Consider the following 18,782-nt stretch of genomic DNA (forward strand, 5'->3'; position numbering starts at 1 on the left):
TTGCATGTCCAAGTCATACCCCCATTAGAAGTTTTGGATCAGTCAGCACCTATTATGAGTATAGGAATTTTGTCTTATTCAACTTAGTTTCTAATATAATGATTATCCATGTCCCTTATATATAAAAGATGGTCAGTAAGAGTACTTAAAATTGATGAACAAGAAGATTAAACATGGTATATTGCAAAAGTCCCTAGATTATAAATTGATGACTAGGGAATGGGATTTAAGATATCACATTTCAGAATCATGCCCCAAAGAGTGGAAGAGCAGGGCACTGTGGCACATGCCTATAATCCCAGTGACTTGAGAGGCTAAGACAGGAGAATTGCAAAGTTGAGGCCAGGCTTGACAACTTAGGAAGAGCCAATATTAAAATAAAGAACAAAAGAGGGCTGAGGATATAATTCATTTTACATAGAGGTATACATTTATGTAAGAGTGGGAAAAGGAATCCCAATATTTGAAAAGAAAAAATAGGGAATCAATCAATAATGAATTTGAAGTCTTTTCTTGTTTTATTTGGATTATCGTATTTTAGTTTATTTGGTTTTCTTTCTTTACCTTATTGTTCCTGTTACCATCATCTCCTCTCCTAATATAAAAGAGGAAAGGGTGGAGGTGATATTAGGAGAAAGAGGGTTGTATATTGGCCCCAGCCAATTTCACAATGGTGGAATGTCAACATTGGGTGGGAGGACTACAGAGTTTCTTTTACAGGCAAGCTATTTTTTAAAAGGTTACTTGTGTATAATTAGTTTTAACTCAGGCTTTTCCTTTCTTAAATATTACCTGCCTTTAACCTACATGAGATTCTCGATCGAAATTCTCATGCTAACCAACTCTAGCTTCCTAGTTCCCATAGCACCCATTATAGAACAATGAAATCTCATGGCTGCTGATGATATCAGAGTTGATGAATTCTCTGTTCCCTATAAATTATTCAAAAGCAATTTCAACTTACCAGAAATGAATTTCCCTTTCAATGAAAAGGCAAGTTTTGGTCATTTTCACCTTAAAATAATCTAATGATACTCAAGACTTAATAAATGGATACAGAATATTTCTCAAGAAATTTGTCCTTTGAAGGCTAAGCTGGCCTAAATTCATATCTCTTTGCCAGATTCAAATGCAACTTGATATCTCTTAGATGAAAGAACTGGGGGAAGAATTAATATTAAACTGACCTTGAGCTCTCTCAATTTCTGATGAAAAGTTTCAAGTTGCAAATGTTCCTTCTGTGCTCTCAGAACACATTTTTCATAGCTAGAGCAGGCACTCCATTTGCAAGCTTTGTAAGATTGCCTGAGTAGAATTTTATGCAGCTAATTCAATGTTATAATTCCTTGCAATATAACAAACACATCTGACCACCACACAAAATGGCAGTGAGTACAAAGAGACTCAGGAACCATAGCCTAGTTTGCCTTGTCATTGTGTTTGGCCAAAGCAAACAGGAGATGGCAGACTGTGCCATTATGCAATATTGAGGACAAGGATGACTCAGTTTAAATGGAAACATTATCTTAGTTCTGAAGTAAAAGGGCAGATCTGCAAGCAAATACCCTTCATGTAAACAAGGATGATAAACTTATCCCAAAGGGAAAAATGCAAAGGACATTTGTACCTCATGAATAATTTATCTTAATTGTCTATTCTGGAGCTTGTTCCCCAAGAATTTCTCATGAAGAAAAAGGACAATAACTTTAATTGGCTAATTCTTTTGCTGATCTAGCAGATAAATGGGATAAGTCCATTTCATGAAAAAAAAATGTACTACAGAGCCATAAAATGATTTCCATTCTAATAATATTTTGGTTAAACGTCTTTGAAGAAGTATGAACAGTGGTTTAATAGTCTTTGAGCAAAGGTTGTCAGTTTCAGAAACATATTTTCCAAAGGCCCTGCTACAGAGACTACTGCTGCTAATTATCAGACATTATGCCCTACTAGAAAAACCTACGTGAGAAAGAAGTTATGTGCTTTCTCTTCAATTTTTTGGAGATTAAAAAAAAAGGAAACTTATAAGAAAATTTTAAAAATACCTGGTTATATCATGCCAGGCAAGTAGATAATCATGGTCTTTTGTTTGATTATTGGAGTTAGATCAGTGGAAAGATTCTAGTACGTAATTCTAGTACCTAATTAAGATGGAAGAGAGGTTTATTGTAATTTTTTATTGTAGTTAATTTTATTGTGGTTTTTTTGGGCATAGTTTTCTAAATCAAATGCAAAAATTCCAAAAATGTAAATGAGGAACATACTGATTTTCTTCATTATTCCAAATCCATTTGCTATATCATCATTGTTTTCTGCTACCGAGCTGAAATTGCATTCTCCCAACCCACTTTTCACTAACAGAACTCCTCCTCATTGTGTCCCCAAACCAGGATGAGGTGAGGGCTCTGTGCTTTTAACATTTAGGGAGAACACATTACAGCCTACAAAATCACAGCATGCATAGGAAAAATAATATTGTGGCCTTAAAGAATGTCTAATGCTCTTTCTTTATTCAAACCCAGAAAGAAAAGTGCCTCTTTAAGTATATTATAGATAAGAAATCATGAACTACAAAAATAAATCTATGGGTTTTTTTTAAAGGGAAAAATTAAATATCTCTTAACAACTCTTTAGTGTTCTGAAGGTTTTGGCATGCATTGATCTTTTCTCTCGAGGTGTTTAACCTCTTCCTATTTAGAAGAACTGAACCTGTGCAAGGAGAAAGAAGGACATACTGTTTGAAGAGCTGAAGCTCTGTGAAAATACAAATTCTACAGAGCATCAGTTCAGATTTGGTAGATCTGATGTGATGCCTGGGGTATCTGACAAGTGCCTGGGTGGTTCTAATTTGCGGTTCTCAAGTCACATTTTGAGAAACACTCAGAGAGCTAGAGATAGGCAGTTATTTTTTTCAAAGCTTTTCAAAGAGCTGCTTTTAAGTACTGATCATTTATACTTGGAATTGTCAGTTTGCCCCATCAATGGGTCTTTCTGATTTTTTTATGACGTCCTTCTCTCCTTTTACTGGCGTACCCTCTATGGGTGTCACAAGGCTGTACTCATTTACCCAATCCCACACTCTAGGGGAAGGATACATGCTTGACAGGTTCCAGAAAGAACCCTTCCTCCCCTCATTTAAACTTGATTTCCTTTAGTATCTTTCTTTATACCAGGTAGCAACAATTATGAAGCAATCTGATGAATTACCCAAAGTTATATAATGATTGAGAATAGTTTTGTGCTTCTGCCTCAGGTCCTTTATTTTAGCTGTTTCTGCTGACTATTCATTCTCCCGCATCTTTTGTTGTTTGTTTAATACCTTACTCATTATCTTTACAGACAAGCTTCTTTGATATTCCTTGGAAATAGCCTTTGAATCTCATCTCACCTGTCAGCCACTCTCAAATCCAAATAATTTATCACAATGTAAGATCACTTTATATATTCTGTCTTTTTTCTATAGAAAAACATCATTCCATAAAACTATTGGCCTTTTCTATCATTTTTACACTTCTATCCCTAGCATATAAGTAAGTTATCAGTAAATATTTGGTATATAACTGAATAAATGTGAATTTCTCCCAGGAATAAATCTCTTAACAGTGGGCATGAAGACAAAGCCTTGCTTTTTAAAATTTACTGAGGATATGGAAAGTGGGATTTTTTTGTGAAGGGAAAAGCAGTTGGTAGTAGAAGAAAGTTAGAAAAGCAAAGGGGTAGGTGAATTTCTGTTCTAAAATGTCCTCTTTTGGGGCAGGCTTTTCAATAGAAGTAGGTCCAAAAAGGTTATCATCCTGAGAAACATGGTCATCCTATGATATAAAATCTCCCTCTAATATCATAACACCCTCCTAAGACAGAAGTAGCTGCTTCTGGTATTACATGGGCTTCATAAGGGAAGTTTCTCAAAGTTGGAGGCAGGTAACCAGTATCAAAACAGGTATTTCAGTGGACATTAACTACTTGAGTTGAGTGCTAGGCCTTTTGTTGTAAACTCTATATTTAGAGTTTATTTTCTTATTTTGGAAAGTAAGAAGGTAGGTATAAATGATTTCTCATGTATTTTCCAACATTAATAAGAATTTTGATTCAAACTACCCTCTACCAGGGGATATGAATAACTAACTGTGAGTAAGTGACTCCACCTACTGGGTGACTCTTAAATTACAAATAAGGTTCCAATGAAGTATGAAAACTTGGAGACTTCCTAAGGTCTCTATTATATTGAGTTCATGTCTCTCTATGTCTGTCTCTGTCTCTGTCTCTGTCTCTGTCTCTGTCTCTCTCTCTCTCTCTCTCTTTCACACACACACACACACCATTCTTTTTGAATGGTGAAGGCACTTTCCATGGGTATGTCTTTGTTTTATTCCTGTGGACTCAGAATTATGATTATGGTCACAAATTTTACTTAATAGGTCTTCCATTTGTCTCTTACCTTTTGCTAGGAATGACAGGACAGGAAAACAGGTTGGATGGGATACTAGAGATAGCTGAGATCTACATTAGAACCAGATCCACTGTGGCAGGCAAAGCACCGTGGTGTGACAGGAGCTGGGTCAGGGTCTATAGTCTTTGGGGCAGGGAGTTGGCAAGTAGTCACAAAGATGAGAAGGAAAGCAGTAGGATGCTTGACACAGTATAAAGGAAGAGCATGATTTGATCCTTTTAACCAAGCATACTTGATTTTGAATCTGTATTCAGTTATTAGTTACATGACCACAAGCAATTTACCAAGAATGGAGAAAGGAGATGTACTCTAGTATAGTATTTGAAATTATGTAACAGCCCTTGTAGTGATTGGTTTGCGTGTAACTTAATTTAATTCACATAAAAGCCTTATCAAGTAGATATAATTTCCCATGACATTCTGGTGACCTGTTGTTTTTCTCATTTTGCACACTTTTCTTGGATAATCCAGCATGATCATTATTTAAATAACCACCTGCATTGCTCAAGCAGACACCTGACTGCAGTGGGATAGAAAGAGAAAGAGAAAGAGTGTGAGAAATCTCTTTCAAAAAGTTTGCATTAGGAAAGGAGAAGAGAAACAAAAACTAGTTGAAAGAAATGTGTTTTCAAAGGAGTTTCCCCCTTCTCCCTTGAGATGGCAAAGACAAATGTGATTTTACATTGAAAAAAAGCAAAATTTAAAAATCTAAATAATCCAAACAAGACCAGTCACAGCAAGACAGGTTCACTTTCTGACCAAGAGGTTCTTGTCTCATGAACAACCACTTTGTAGCAGTTTTTCATTCTACTGATCACTTCATCCTCTCAAAACACATTCCTCTGAACCCTTTGGTTTTCCTCTTGGACCACTGGCTATCTCTGGATCTACTACCAAACCCTTCTCCCTGTGCCAGACTTCTGACAGAATTTGTCTTCTACCTAAGGGCTAGGTTCTCAGCTCTCTTCTTTTATAATCTACATTCTTCCTAGGTGACTTCTTAGCATACAATATCATCTAAACATGCAAATGATTAACACCACCAGTCTCTTTCCACATCTCTACCAAGTGCTCCAACACAGTCTTTGCCTGGATATCTAATAGACATAAAACCTTTTGGGTGATAAACATAAGTTCAAAGTACTCTCACAAAATGTAAGTACTGAAGTTCAGAACTTTATGGAATTAATTTGCTATTAAATTATACAATTGCAAGTTTCCTTCCACTGTCCATTCAAACCTACCCTTTGGGCCTGGTTTTCTTATGATGCTTGGATCATTTCCAGGCTAGGTCTCAACAGCTACCAACTTTTCTAGTAAGCTTTAGTTAACTAAGAGTTGTTGCATAAAATCTTTATTCTAAAACTGTGGTCTGTAGAGTCAGAATGACCTTCAGAGCCCACACTATTTACTTTCTCTACCCTGCCTCCATTTAGTTATAGAACTTTATAATTCTGTAAAATGAATTGTTAAAACTCTTGCAAATTTTGAAGGGAGTATACATCACTTTCCTTTGATAAAAGGAAATGCAGATTAAGAGGTCTACTTACAAAAGAAATCGAACATACGTAACTGAAATAATTAATCCTATTTCATGCTTCCAATTTTAATCTTTGTTGAAAATGAAGTCTTCTCTCACTGTGTGTGCCATGCCATCCACTAGACTCCTTCTCCAACACAGCAGAGTAAATATGCAATGACAATCAGAACTCTTGAAATAGAGACAAGTATTTACAGCACAGTACACTGCTTTTTTTCTTCGAGCATCTGTAAAGCCCAGTGTGTGAAGAGCCTCCCAGTTCCCCCCACACACACCCACATTTGGGTTCTTGCATATAGATTCATAGAACAGAACAAAAACTGGCTTGTTTCTCTACATTATAGAGGGAATGCCTCCTTTTATTTTTAACTTGGTTGAACATTCAGTCTTCATTTTCATAAAGTTCAACCTGCTATTGGCACTAATGGCCTGATATAGCCAACTTTTAGGAGGAAATAGTAAATAGGTTGGCCAGTCATTCCTCTTCTTTTGTGTCGTCAACTTTTTTTCTCTGTTTCTCTATACTCCACCCCCAGCACTCACATTTAAACTGGTAACTTACATTTTAAAAACTATGACAAAAAGAGCTTTTCCCTCATACCATCTTCCTTGTCAGTCGTCACTGAGAAGGTAATGGCAAACCAGTTGATCAAGCATCATCTCTACTGCTGAAAAAATGTAAGAGTTGAAACATATGTTTCTGAATATTGCACAGAGCTAGGAAGAAAACGAATATTAATGAAGGTAAAACCCAGCAGAAGAACCCAACATCAGGGTCATACCCATTTGAAGAGGCTGAGAAGTGAACAGAGCATTCAACAGTTATGGAGCTGACCATCTGTTCAGGAGGTATTCCTGAAAGGTCATGATCTGAGCTAGATCTCTGAAGAATAACCCTGGAAATTAGGTGAATGAGGCAAATGCCAACCCTCACAGGCACTGAAGGTTGTCTTACAACCACTCCAGCACTGATAAGATTGAGATGACCTTGAATTATGAGTACTTTTATCTTTATAACAGAAACAAAATTGCAGAAATGGAAGATGATAGAACAGATCTATGGGGCATCCAGATAAAAGAATCATTAGACATGGACTGTAACAGACAATGTTAGTATGTTAAAAGAAATGAAAGACAAGCTTGAGAATTTCAACATAAACAGGAAACTATAAAAATAATCACATAGAAAGTAGAAGTGAAAATGTAAGTACTGAAGTTCAGAACTTTATGGAATTAATTTGCTATTAAATTATACAATTGCAAGTATGTCAGAAGATTATATACAAAATAAAGCATAGAGAGACAAGAGTTTTTTCTTAGCTTTCTGTTGAGAAAGTAGTTGAGGATCTTATTGTCACAATGAAAGTCAAAGAAAATGTAAAGACACATTCAAAGTTCTGAAAGGAAACAACCACCAAATCTATAATTGTATAAAAATTCTCAAAGTATTAAGGAGAGACAAAGATATTTGCTAATACTGAAAAATTCATCACCCAAAGACCACTCACTAAACAGTGGCCTGCTAGAAGAAGAAAAATAACCTCAGGCTAAGCATTTGAAGATGCAGGAAGAGGAATATTTATAGGAGGGGTAAATATGTGGGTAAATATAAAAGAATACCAATAATATGTCATAGTAGTTATGGTCTATGTAGAATTAAAATACAAAACACCATGAACATATTACTTAGATAATATTTAAATTAAGTGCTGTGAATTCCATAAAATAGTACAGGTATTAATTTATATTAAACTTTAATAAGTCAATGTATGAGGCAAACTTTTAGGTAACTTAAAATTATAATAAAAGAATTTTAATAACTATGATATATATGGAATAATAAAACTATTAAATCACTGAAAGGAAGAAAAATGAGGAAAAGAAAATATGGAACAGAGGGGTAAATTGAAAGAAAAATAGTGATAGCAGACAAATTCAATGATATTAGTATTCGCATTCATTGTATATGAACTAGACACTTTTTAGTTATCTGCTTCTGTAGTCTCTTTTGCAGTTAAGCTTTTTAGAAGACTAGTCTCTGAATGCTGTTTTCAAATTTCAACTCACATTAATGAATTGGCTCTGTCTAAACCCACTTGAGACTGCTTTTGCCAAAATTACCAATGACCTCTGTGATGCATAATTGAACAGATGCTCTCCAATAGTCATTGTTACATGGTCCCTCTTCGGCATGGGGAAACAGTAATCACCTTCTTTCCTGAAACTTCAGTTTTTCTCTTGGCTCTATGACACATGCTTTCCTAGGTTTTGTTTATCCCTCTCTGGCTACTCTCTCAATCATTTTTCCTATTTTCTCCTTCTCTGCCCACCCTCTGCTTATGTTAAGGGCGCTCTCTCTCTCTCTCTCTCTCTCTCTCTCTCTCTCTCTCTCTCTCTCTCTCTCTCTCTCTCTCTTCCTTTACATTCTCTCCCTTAGCAATGGCATCAATTTCTGTGACTTTAAACACTACACACACTCACTACATGGCATACTATAATATCTCTATATATCTTTGTATATAATATCTCTCTCTCTCTCTCTCTCTCTCTCTCTCTCTCTCTCTCTCTCTCACACACACACACACACACACACACACACACACACCCAAACACACACACACACATGCACTTTTCAATTTTTCTTCCTAGCTCCAGTCTTGAATATTCAAATGCCTACGTAAAAAGGGCACCCACAATGTCAACCACAATACCACTCGATTCAAACTGAACTACTAACCTTTCTTCATTCTATACTTCTGTGATCTGCTCCTGTTCCAATAGTAATCCAACCACTTACTTTTGAAAAAACTTCAGAACCATCCTTATCTACCCTTTCTCTAAGTGGTAGAAGGGATATCCCCATCACCACACATACACATTCATGTGTTGAAACCTTAATGTAGAGGCATTTGGAGGTGAGATATTTGGAAATTAGGTCACTAGGGTGAAGCCTTCATGAATGGGATTAAGACCTTTACAAAATAGACTTCTAAGAATCCCTTGTCCCTTTCACCATGTGAGACATGTGAAAAGATGGTCTCCTATGAAGTAGGAAGGGGGTTCTCAAAAGCCAGTGAAGCTGTCGGTGCTTTGAATCCAGACTTCTCAAGCTCCAGAACTGTGCAAAATAAATTTCCATTGCTTATAAGGTGCCCAGTTTATGGTATTTTGTTATAGCCGTCCTGAAAGACTAAGATACCACATTTAATCCATTACCCAATCTTATTAATTCTGGTTCTTAAAGATATCTGGAAATCTCTCTAGTAAAATACTCTTACCTGGGTCAAGACTGTTGCCTCTTGCCTAGAAAGCACTGACTTTCTAAGTGGAATTTTCATTCCACACTTATCACCCTCCAATTCATTCTCAACATTAAGTCAGAATGAGCTTTTGAAAATCGCCTTACCTAAAACACTTGATGGCTTTCTATTGTGGTTAGAAGAATATGAAAAACTGTCTCAGGGCCTGCGTGATTGGTTTCTTGCCTACCTTCTATGCCTAACTTTCTTTTTCTGCCCTCCACCTTCCACTCTGGCTTTAGCTACACTAGACTTTTTCTGGTCCTCAAATATGACACACCTTTTTCTAGCCTGGAGACTGCACACATGTTGTTTCTCCTGGCTGGAGAAGGCTCATCCCAACTGGGTAATTATTATTCAGCCCTCGGGTATCATGTAAAATGTTATATCCTTGAAAAGGAACTCATTACATATCCCCCCATCCTAATTTATCTAGACCATTCATTTTACTTTTGTTCCAATTGTCAATTTATTGCCTCTTAGCCTCTGTTCAAATTCAACTCTTAAAATATGCTATGTAGTAAAGGACTGAATTCCTTGACATTTACAGTACATTTACATTTCTCTTTACATTTAGCATAGTGCTAAGATTTCTCAGTAGAGGGTGCTAGAGGAGCATTGCAGGGGGAAGGGATGATCTTGCTCTTTCCGCTGCAGCAGGGTGGGTACACAGTGTGAATGTATGAACAACCGGGGGTTCTTTGTCTCAGCCATGCACCCAGAACACGCTGTGCTCCTGAAACCTTGCAGCTCTAGTTTGGCCTGGTGATCACCTTCCTGCAACTCTCTCCATAAGGATTTCCTTTGCTGTAGGTCTCTAGCCCATCCTGATGTCCTGATCTCCTCTGCTCACTTCCCTCTTCCCCTAGGTTTCCTGCCCCCCGCCCCCACATAGTCCTTTCCAGACCACCACTTCTTGACAAAGTCTTTCTAAAAATGCACACCTCATGCTCTAGGCCTTCTGCCACCTGAGCACTCTCATTCTCATTGCATAACTATCTAGCAACAACCAGCTGAGATTTGCCTGTCTGATCTGTGCCTGAAAGGGTTGTTTTCTGTTTGTCCTGTGATTACAGATTTAGCAATGGCCTGGCAAAGTGGTGAACTCTGCCATCCTGTGAATTAAACTGATTTTCTAATGGGATATGAATCCCAAATCTTAGAGAGGGATCCCCCTTCCAAGTTGGTCATTTCTTGGATATGCTGTCTTGGTGTCACATAGAATTTTCTTATATTTTATACTTATTCTTTTATTATAGTTTAAGAACTTTTTATATTGAACTTGCCTTGTTTAAAAGCATTCTATGAGGCTGTCTCTTGGTTCCATCCAGACTGCTGCAATTTTCTTCTCCCTATCATTTTACTTATAGGACTAATCACAATTGTGTGATTATTTGTTAGTAACAGTCTCTTCCACAGAACTATAAGCACAAACAGGGCAGGCTTCCTGTCTGTTTTGATACCTTCCCACTGCTTCCATAATGCCTGGCTAATAAAAAGCACTCAATAAATATTTGCTGCATGAATGAATACTGTGTAGCCAGGTTCATTTTCTGCTAATTTATTCTGTTATGTTCTTCTTATGCTCCATTAACTCTTCTGAGTCATTGCTATCTATTCTAAAGATCAGACATAATGTATTCTGGAATTTGGAGCACTACAAGGGATCTGATTTTGGCTCTTTATAAACAAAATAAAGCTGTATTCCCATCTCCATATTGATACCTATTGTGGCAATGACGATCACAGTTGCATTTGCTCATGATAACTTTTTCTTTTGTGTTCAAACTATAAAATCCACAATTTTTTTTCAAAAGAAAACTAGAGGCAATTAAAACATATTTTAACAGCAGCTATTCTTATCACTAAAGTTCCAACTTTTTCACATAAATTCTACCCCAGAACTTATACACTCAAATCCCAACAGGGCCTGGTGGGTAATTCAAATGACTGGGCTCAGGGTAAGGAAATGAGGAGTTGTGGGGATTATAGCCAATTGCACAGCACATGCTTCACCTGGATTCATTTAATTAAAAAATTTATGAAAACACTATGGAAGCCAAACACAACACCTGCAAGCAACACCAGTCCTATGACCACTGCCTGGCAAACCCAGACCTAAAATATTGGCTCCAGATGCCATCTGAATTTCAAAAACCAGGAATCTTCAAACAAGGGGTGCCTGACTTAAAGTTATTTTATGTATTTATTTTGCTGAAAATAACATTGAAATTTAGCTATTAATCAATATTATTAATAATATTAATACTATTTTATAAGAGGAAACCAAATTATCCATCAAAGGCAGTAAGTACATAATCTCAGGATACTAATCTCAAGAAAGAACAATTGGCAAGCTTAGATGAGCTGTTGTTGTGAAACTCACCTAGGCTACAAATCAAAATCAACTTGAAAGCTTAGAAAAGAATGCACAAATTCAAGGACCACTCTTGAAGATTCAGGAAGAGAGGAGACAGTTTGTCTGTGTACTTTGAAAAATTCTGGGGCTTCTGAAATAACACCTAGACTGGAAACTTCTGGTCTGTTCCACTTTAGCACTCAGACAACAGAAATCAAGGATAGATCATCATTTCTCATTCTAACTAGAGAAAATTTTTATTTCCCTGCACTGGAGGGAGACAAAGTTTTTCAGAATAGTTTATAGGGCTCACATTTCCATGAAAGCATAGCACCCCATGTTCTGTGTCACAAATAGATGTTTATATTGTATGTACATATATATGTGTATATACAATACATATATATATATTGTATATACATATATACACATTAAAATCTAGCTATTATTTAATACTATTAATACTAATTAATTCTCTCTCTCTCTTTCTCTCTCTCTCTCTCTCTCTCTCTCTCTCTCTATATATATATATATATATATATATATGTACAACTTAAAGTTAGGAAACTAGGGTAATGTAAATTAAAGGAAGAAAAAATAAGATTGTGTAATGAATGAGGTAAAAGATCAAAACTCCTGCTTTGCACTCACAAATACTGTCAAAGTGAAGCCAGTAGGTGGTTCTTTAACAGATGGGAGAGTGTATGCACTTCTTAGGAAAAAAGTCCATCTAGCTCCTGCCAACACCCAGACTATTTCAAGAGAAACTGGAAATTGAGATATCCACGTGAAATCTCTGTTTTTACCATGTTTGCATCTGATTAAAAAGTATTAGACACTGGATTTCATGGGGCTGATAAAACACTTATGCTGACAAAATGTGAACTGCACATTAGAACCACCTGAAATGCTTTCCCCATATGTATGGGCCTGGGCTCCATCCCAGACCTGCCAAATGAGAAACATCTGGGAGGAGAACTAAGCTTGCATATTTTGAGAATATTCCCTAGATGATTCCAATTTTCACCTATAGGTAGACATCACCTAAGCGATTTGGGAAAATGAAAGAAGGTATTCCAGGCCACTTCCCTGGTGCTCTGCCTCAGGAGCATTAATGACATCCGAGTCTTATCACACAGGGAACAGTGCCTGAGCTCTTCAGTCCTGGCCAGCTGTGCTCTGCCTTAGGTCCACCTTGATTTCTCTAAATATTCAGTTTGGTTCTTGTTTTCTTGGCTTTGATAAGAAAGTTTTCACAGAGAAGATGAAAATAGGAGCAGACAAGATAGAAACTTATGCCAGCCTTGATTTATGCAGCAGCAGAGAAAATAAATTATAATTCTCCAAGCTTTTGAAGAAAGAAAAAGTTTCCAAAAAGTCACAGAAGAGAACACTGTTTCCAGAATCCTGCAACATGGCACCATACAAGAGAATACTTGGGACACAGAATAGTTGATAGGACTGCTCTGCCTATTGCTTCTTGTTCTTCTCCCGGGGCCAGCCCTTACCCACACCCTCAGTTACCTTTTTATGTTTGTAATAGTGGAGACAGCCATCATGTTTCAGCACAAACCACCTCTTCCTCCAACCCTTCATGAAGCCAGAGTGAGTCCTCTTATGTAGATAGCCACGGCAGGTGGGCCGGGGGGTATTGGGACAGTGGCTGATGTCAGATCCCACCACCAAAGTCAAGATGTCTGGACCTAAAGGCATGAACATAAGATTGTTCAGTGGCTAGAAATCTTAAAAATCAACCGGAAGGACACTATTATTCAGGAGTAGATGAGGAAACAGTTATAGCTTTTAGAAATGGAATTAAATAGAATTTCAGCTTAGGAATGAAACGAATTCCTTAGCGATTAAAACCCTCATGTTTTTTTAGGAAAATACAAATTGGTGAGGTAAAGTGACCTCCTCAAGGACTCACATCTTACAAGGGGTTGAGTCAGATACAGGACCCAGGTGTCCTGACTTCCAGGACACAGTTCTTTCATTCAACCATAATGACCTATTGGTTCTAATTATGAACTCAGTTCTGTTCATTTTCATTTTGGGCCTATTTGACCCAAGTCAGCAAAAGGGAAGATTTAAGTCACTGCTTGAATAAGCAAAAGGGAAGATTTAAGACACTGTTTCCAATAGTGTCTCTCATCAAAATTGATTACCAACCCTTGAACTTGGAAGTAGAAGAAGATCTAGGAGGGCTAAAGTTCTTCCCCTCCACCTACATATCTGACTTAAGCTAAGAGTTTAACCCTGAGCTTCCAGATTCCTATCTTCTCTTTCTTAGAAAGCCTTTGGTGCTTGGATTTAATGGCATCTTCTTCCCCATAGGACTGGATGGTGTGTAGCTTGGGGAAATTGTCCCTGTCCCTGTTAATATGAGGGCATTGTGCTTTGATGCTGCCAATGTGGACATAGACTTTTGTCATACACCTATCTTATGATGTCTCAAGACAACACTCTGAATGTCACTCAGACAGACAGCAACCCTGACATGCTTTGAAGTCTGCAAATGGGGTATGACTTCATTTACAATTCCTCTGAGAGAGAGGCCACATCCCTGAAGGGGGACATTTGGCCTTGGCTGCGCTGACTTCATCATGATGTCTGACATTGAGATTACCGATCTGTTTAGAGCTGTCTATGGAAATGGGGGTCAGTGAGGAGACTCCTCTTCTATAAATGACAAGCTCCAACCCAGGGGATCATTCCTGGCTGAGCCACATGGCCCTGAAAATAAAGATTTGTCCCAGAAAGGCTGACACAGTCTTAACTTTAGCAGCACGCAATGCACCTTGGTAATTAAATAACTCTCTGTGTGTCAAGATAATTCTTCATTGCCATGTAAATACATTTTAATTTATTGAACTGCCCTTAAGCTCCTGTCAAAAACACATCCAAAAAAATTAGAAGAAATGCTCCAGATTGACCAGCAACCCACAAATGTCTTTGTCTTTGGACTTCAGTCCCCAAAGAACTGCACTCCTGGACTAATATGCATAGTTGACACATCTGCCAATTTATTTATGTACTGTTGCAGTGGGTGCCCCTTGAGGTCATTTTCCTCTTGCTTACATAGTCTGCATATGGGTTTCTCTGATACTGATCAGGCCAAGCTTGTATTTCAGTCTGGCCATAAACAAAACTTGGTGCACCACAAAAAATTCTCTCTGGGGTAGGGATACAGATGGCCCTGCTGCAGCATAGTGTCATCATAGTAGAAGAAAGTTTTTCACAAGCAGGTTTCGGACATAAGCCGGATGCATCGGGAGTTTCTGAGTTCCAAACAGCTGCGGGGCAGTGGTGGTTTTTATACTATTCATCCAATTCTATCAGGGCCCAGAGAACTTGGATCTGACATTCACAGAGAAGCTTAATTTAAGATTTTAGACAATTGATGTTACCTTCAAAAAAAGTTATTAGTATAGTCATTGTAATATGTGTGTGTGTGTGTGTGTGTGTTAAAAGAACTAAATTGTCAAGTAGGAATGTTTAAAGTCTCCTGGTTTTGTTATCATATATTTATTAACTTACTGGGAGCTTAAAATTAGAAAGTGTCTTTAGTTCAATGCTTTAAAAATCAAATAAGAATGCAAATCAGCCAGTGGTTTGCTAAACTGCATATCCTCACTCAGTTGGTCTGCATGAGGCTTGAGATTCTGAGTTTGTAACAAGCTCTCAGGTAATGTTTGACTACAATTTGAGTTGCAAGTTCTCAGGTACCTCTCAGTTTCCAAGAGGCTCTGTTATTTAGCAGTCTTTGCCACCAACTTCCCTATTTCTTCCTTTCCTTGATTATGATTTACCATTCTCTGCCTGCTTCCATTTTCAGTCCCTATATTTCTCAGCAACAAAACTAGCTCCCTCCTTTGCTTCTTCTTCTATGTATCTCTCCAACCTGAAGAATTACTTTCCTTTTCTGGACATCTTGCTTGTTTTTTGGTGGTAGGTGGGATGAAGGATGTGGGAAAGTAAATATCTGCAGCCTGAGATTAAAGAGTCAAGAGAACTTCCAGTTTCATTAGATGAAGAAAAGCTTGAAAACTAAACCTTTAGCAAATTTAGCTCTTTGGTGATGATGTTCTTCAAAACAAAAGCTACCCAGCAAGCTCTTCTTCCCTAGCACTTTGGCCCAGAGCTTTGAAAGTAAGGAGTTGTGTGAGGTTATTTACAGCTACAGGAAAGAGAAAAATAATTTCTTTTTCTAATTCACACTTTCTCCTTGGCTTACCGTCTTCTTATTATGCCACCAATCTTAAACTGTGTCAGAGTCACACCTCTGCTGTCAGACAAACTCTACCACCCTCGTCAGCACAGAGGAGAAATGTGCAAGACAAGTACTGTCCCTGAGGGCTTGCTGTGTGCTTCACAGCTGAGGGCCTGGCTTCCAGAGATACCTGTGTGCTTGATTTTAGTGAAGCCTGCACTTAGTGAAGCAAAGTAACCCAGAAGGTGGTGAAGGATTCTGGACTGATTAAGCTTTACTGTGTTCCTTTACTCTTTTTTATTGTTGATTAAATCTTCTATTTGAGTCTGCAAATATATATTAAATCTTCTCTTTGAGTCTGCCCTATACAAGTATAGAAAAGCCAAAAACAGAAAGTAAGGGACACCTAACTAAAACAAATATTCACACAGAGACATTGTCATCACAATGTGACACTGAGCACTTTAAAAAAAATTTGTTTTGGTCTTCCTGTCAGTAAAATCAAGGTATTTTAACAGGTGTGTGTGATCAGTACTATTAAATAGTAATCCTAATTATAAAATTAGACTTTCTAATCTTCTATAAATCCCCTTTGTCACGCTAGTCTGGGGAGGTACCACTGGTGTTGGAGTCTAAGAAAACACACTTGTAATCATAGGGCCACAGCATGTCTCTGAGATGCCGTGCTCTGATGCAGGGCTGTTTGTGAAAGAATCATCAGGGAGAGTTAATTCAAATTACAAATGTGCAGACCACGACCACTAATTTCTTACCAGTGACTAATATACAGCTAGATTTAGGATTCAACATGTGGCAAAAAGTGATTTGATGTTCACAAATATAGATCAATTCCATGGTCACGTATATTCTTCTTGTAGACCCACCCTCCCAGTAATCCTGTTTTGTTCTGCCTTCTTTCACCATTACTGCCTATATATTTTAGAATGTAGATGGGGCTAAAGTTATTTTTTGGGTTCCCCTTTCTTGAGAAAGACTATCTGCCTGTATCAGGAAGCATTCCTCTGTTGCTGTTGAACTCTGGTGTTCTTGATTCTCAGATCAGTTGATTGTCACACTCTGGCACATGGTTCTCTGCAAGACCTCATTTTGCTTTATTTCATTTTGTTTTGTTTTACTTTATTTTCTCGTCAGGCATTCTGTCCCTTACAAAACACACTGACTGTGGTATTTTGTGTACATTGTTTTATTTTTAGAAACAATATTATGCTAAGATGTAGTTCTATATCTTTCTCTCTCACCCTGCTTTGTTTCTCCCCTCCTCTCTCTTTTATTTTCAACTCACAACCATGTTTTACAAATCTATCCATGGTCCTGGCTACCGTTGTGAAGAGAGGTGTAGAAACGCAGAGTGTGAATCTCTTGTGGTTTACTTATCCTTTCATCTAGTGATGGCCACCCAAACTGCCTGTAATTCTTTTCTACTACATAGGACACTGCAACAAATGCCCTTGCATGGGTCCCTTTGCAAGTTTTTTTTGGGGTTGTTCACACTAAAGTGCAACTGCTAGGACATAAGATTTATAGGTACTGCCCTAGTCACTGCAAGATTGCTCTCTGAAATGCCTGCATCTTCTAAGGAGAGAACGAGGAGGCTCATTTCCTTATCCTTTCTGTCTTGTATTTCTATTATTTCAATCGTTGTTGTTTTTTCAAATCTTTTGGATCTAAACTAACATCTTGCTGATAAATTGCATTTCTTTGATTACTGACAAAGTTATTCTCCTACCAATTTCTTTTATTGACGATGCTTTTAACTTTACAATAGGAGTCTTTAATATAGCTGAAGTCCACATTTGTAAAAGGTATAAAGGTTAAGCCATAATGCTTGAATCCAGCTAACTTCTCTGTAACAGTGAGATTTTTTTAGAAATTTTGTCCTCTCCTCATTGTTTTGTGGGGTTATCTTTTCCATATATAAAGTTTTGATTAATATTTGAGTATGTTTTTGAGCCTTCTGGTCCTTTTCTTTCCCCTAGTCTTTAGCTGTTCTGTGGAAGAACTCCACCTTTTATTTATTGTTATGGATTTGTAATATATCTTAGTATCTGATATGAAAAGTCCTTTGCTATGGCTTGCCTTATTTACAAATGACATAGTTATTTGCAGATATTTAGTCTTCTACATATTTGAGGATAAGTGTGTCAAGCTGCACACAATTTATTAAAAATTTATTGGAATATTATTGAATTTTTATATTCATTTTGGGTGAATTAAGATCTTTACAAATTTTTCCGCCCCATTTCCAGGTATTTAAATTTTCTTTTATGTACCTTGAGGGAATCCTAAATATTTTTTTCCATGAAATTCTTGTGCATTTTTTTTTGTTAGATTAATTCTTACCTACCCTATAATTTGGTTGATAATGTTAATCATATATCATTTTCTTTTTGTTTTTTACTGATGTAAGCAAATACTACTGATTCTTATAATGTGATCTTGGTTTGGTCAGTTTGTCTATTTAGTTCTAGATGCTGGACTGCTTTCAGTTATACGCATATAATCTGCCAACGATAACGTTTTTTTCTCTTTCCTGCCAGAACATTTCTCTTTACTTCTCTTGCATGTGTTATTGGATTCGTCAGGCCCTTTGATATTTTGATAAATAGGGTTGTTATTATCAGCATTGTTTTTTTTCAATATAAAAAGAAATGTGTTCAGAGTTTCTCTGTTATATGTTTTGATCTTGTGTGTGTACTTTTTTGATGATTAGGATTTGGATAGTGTTACTGTATGGATCTTAAGTCCCCCAAAGGACCATATGCTAAAGGTTTGGTAGCCAAACTGTCATACTATTGAGAGGCAGTAAAACTTCAGGAGGTGGGGCCTAGTGGAAAGAAATGAAGTTACTGGGGTTGTGCCCTTGAAAGGACACTGAGAATCTGTTCCCTTGTTTTGTCTCTATT

The 18,782-nt window shown here is 37.2% G+C and overlaps 1 protein-coding gene across 2 annotated transcripts in view; it reads right to left on the bottom strand.

Moving 5' to 3' along the window:
* The window catches only part of LOC101976998 (uncharacterized), a 120,882-nt gene that overhangs the window by 44,928 nt on the left and 57,172 nt on the right, over positions 1-18,782 (bottom strand). For both annotated transcript variants that reach the window (XM_078045264.1, XM_021726877.3), the window contains one exon: positions 13,173-13,351. In XM_078045264.1, coding sequence (XP_077901390.1) covers positions 13,173-13,351 — 179 coding nt within the window. The remainder of the gene's footprint in view (positions 1-13,172; positions 13,352-18,782) is intronic.

This window comes from Ictidomys tridecemlineatus, chromosome 1, assembly GCF_052094955.1.
Source record: "Ictidomys tridecemlineatus isolate mIctTri1 chromosome 1, mIctTri1.hap1, whole genome shotgun sequence".
Classification (NCBI taxonomy): domain Eukaryota; kingdom Metazoa; phylum Chordata; class Mammalia; order Rodentia; family Sciuridae; genus Ictidomys; species Ictidomys tridecemlineatus.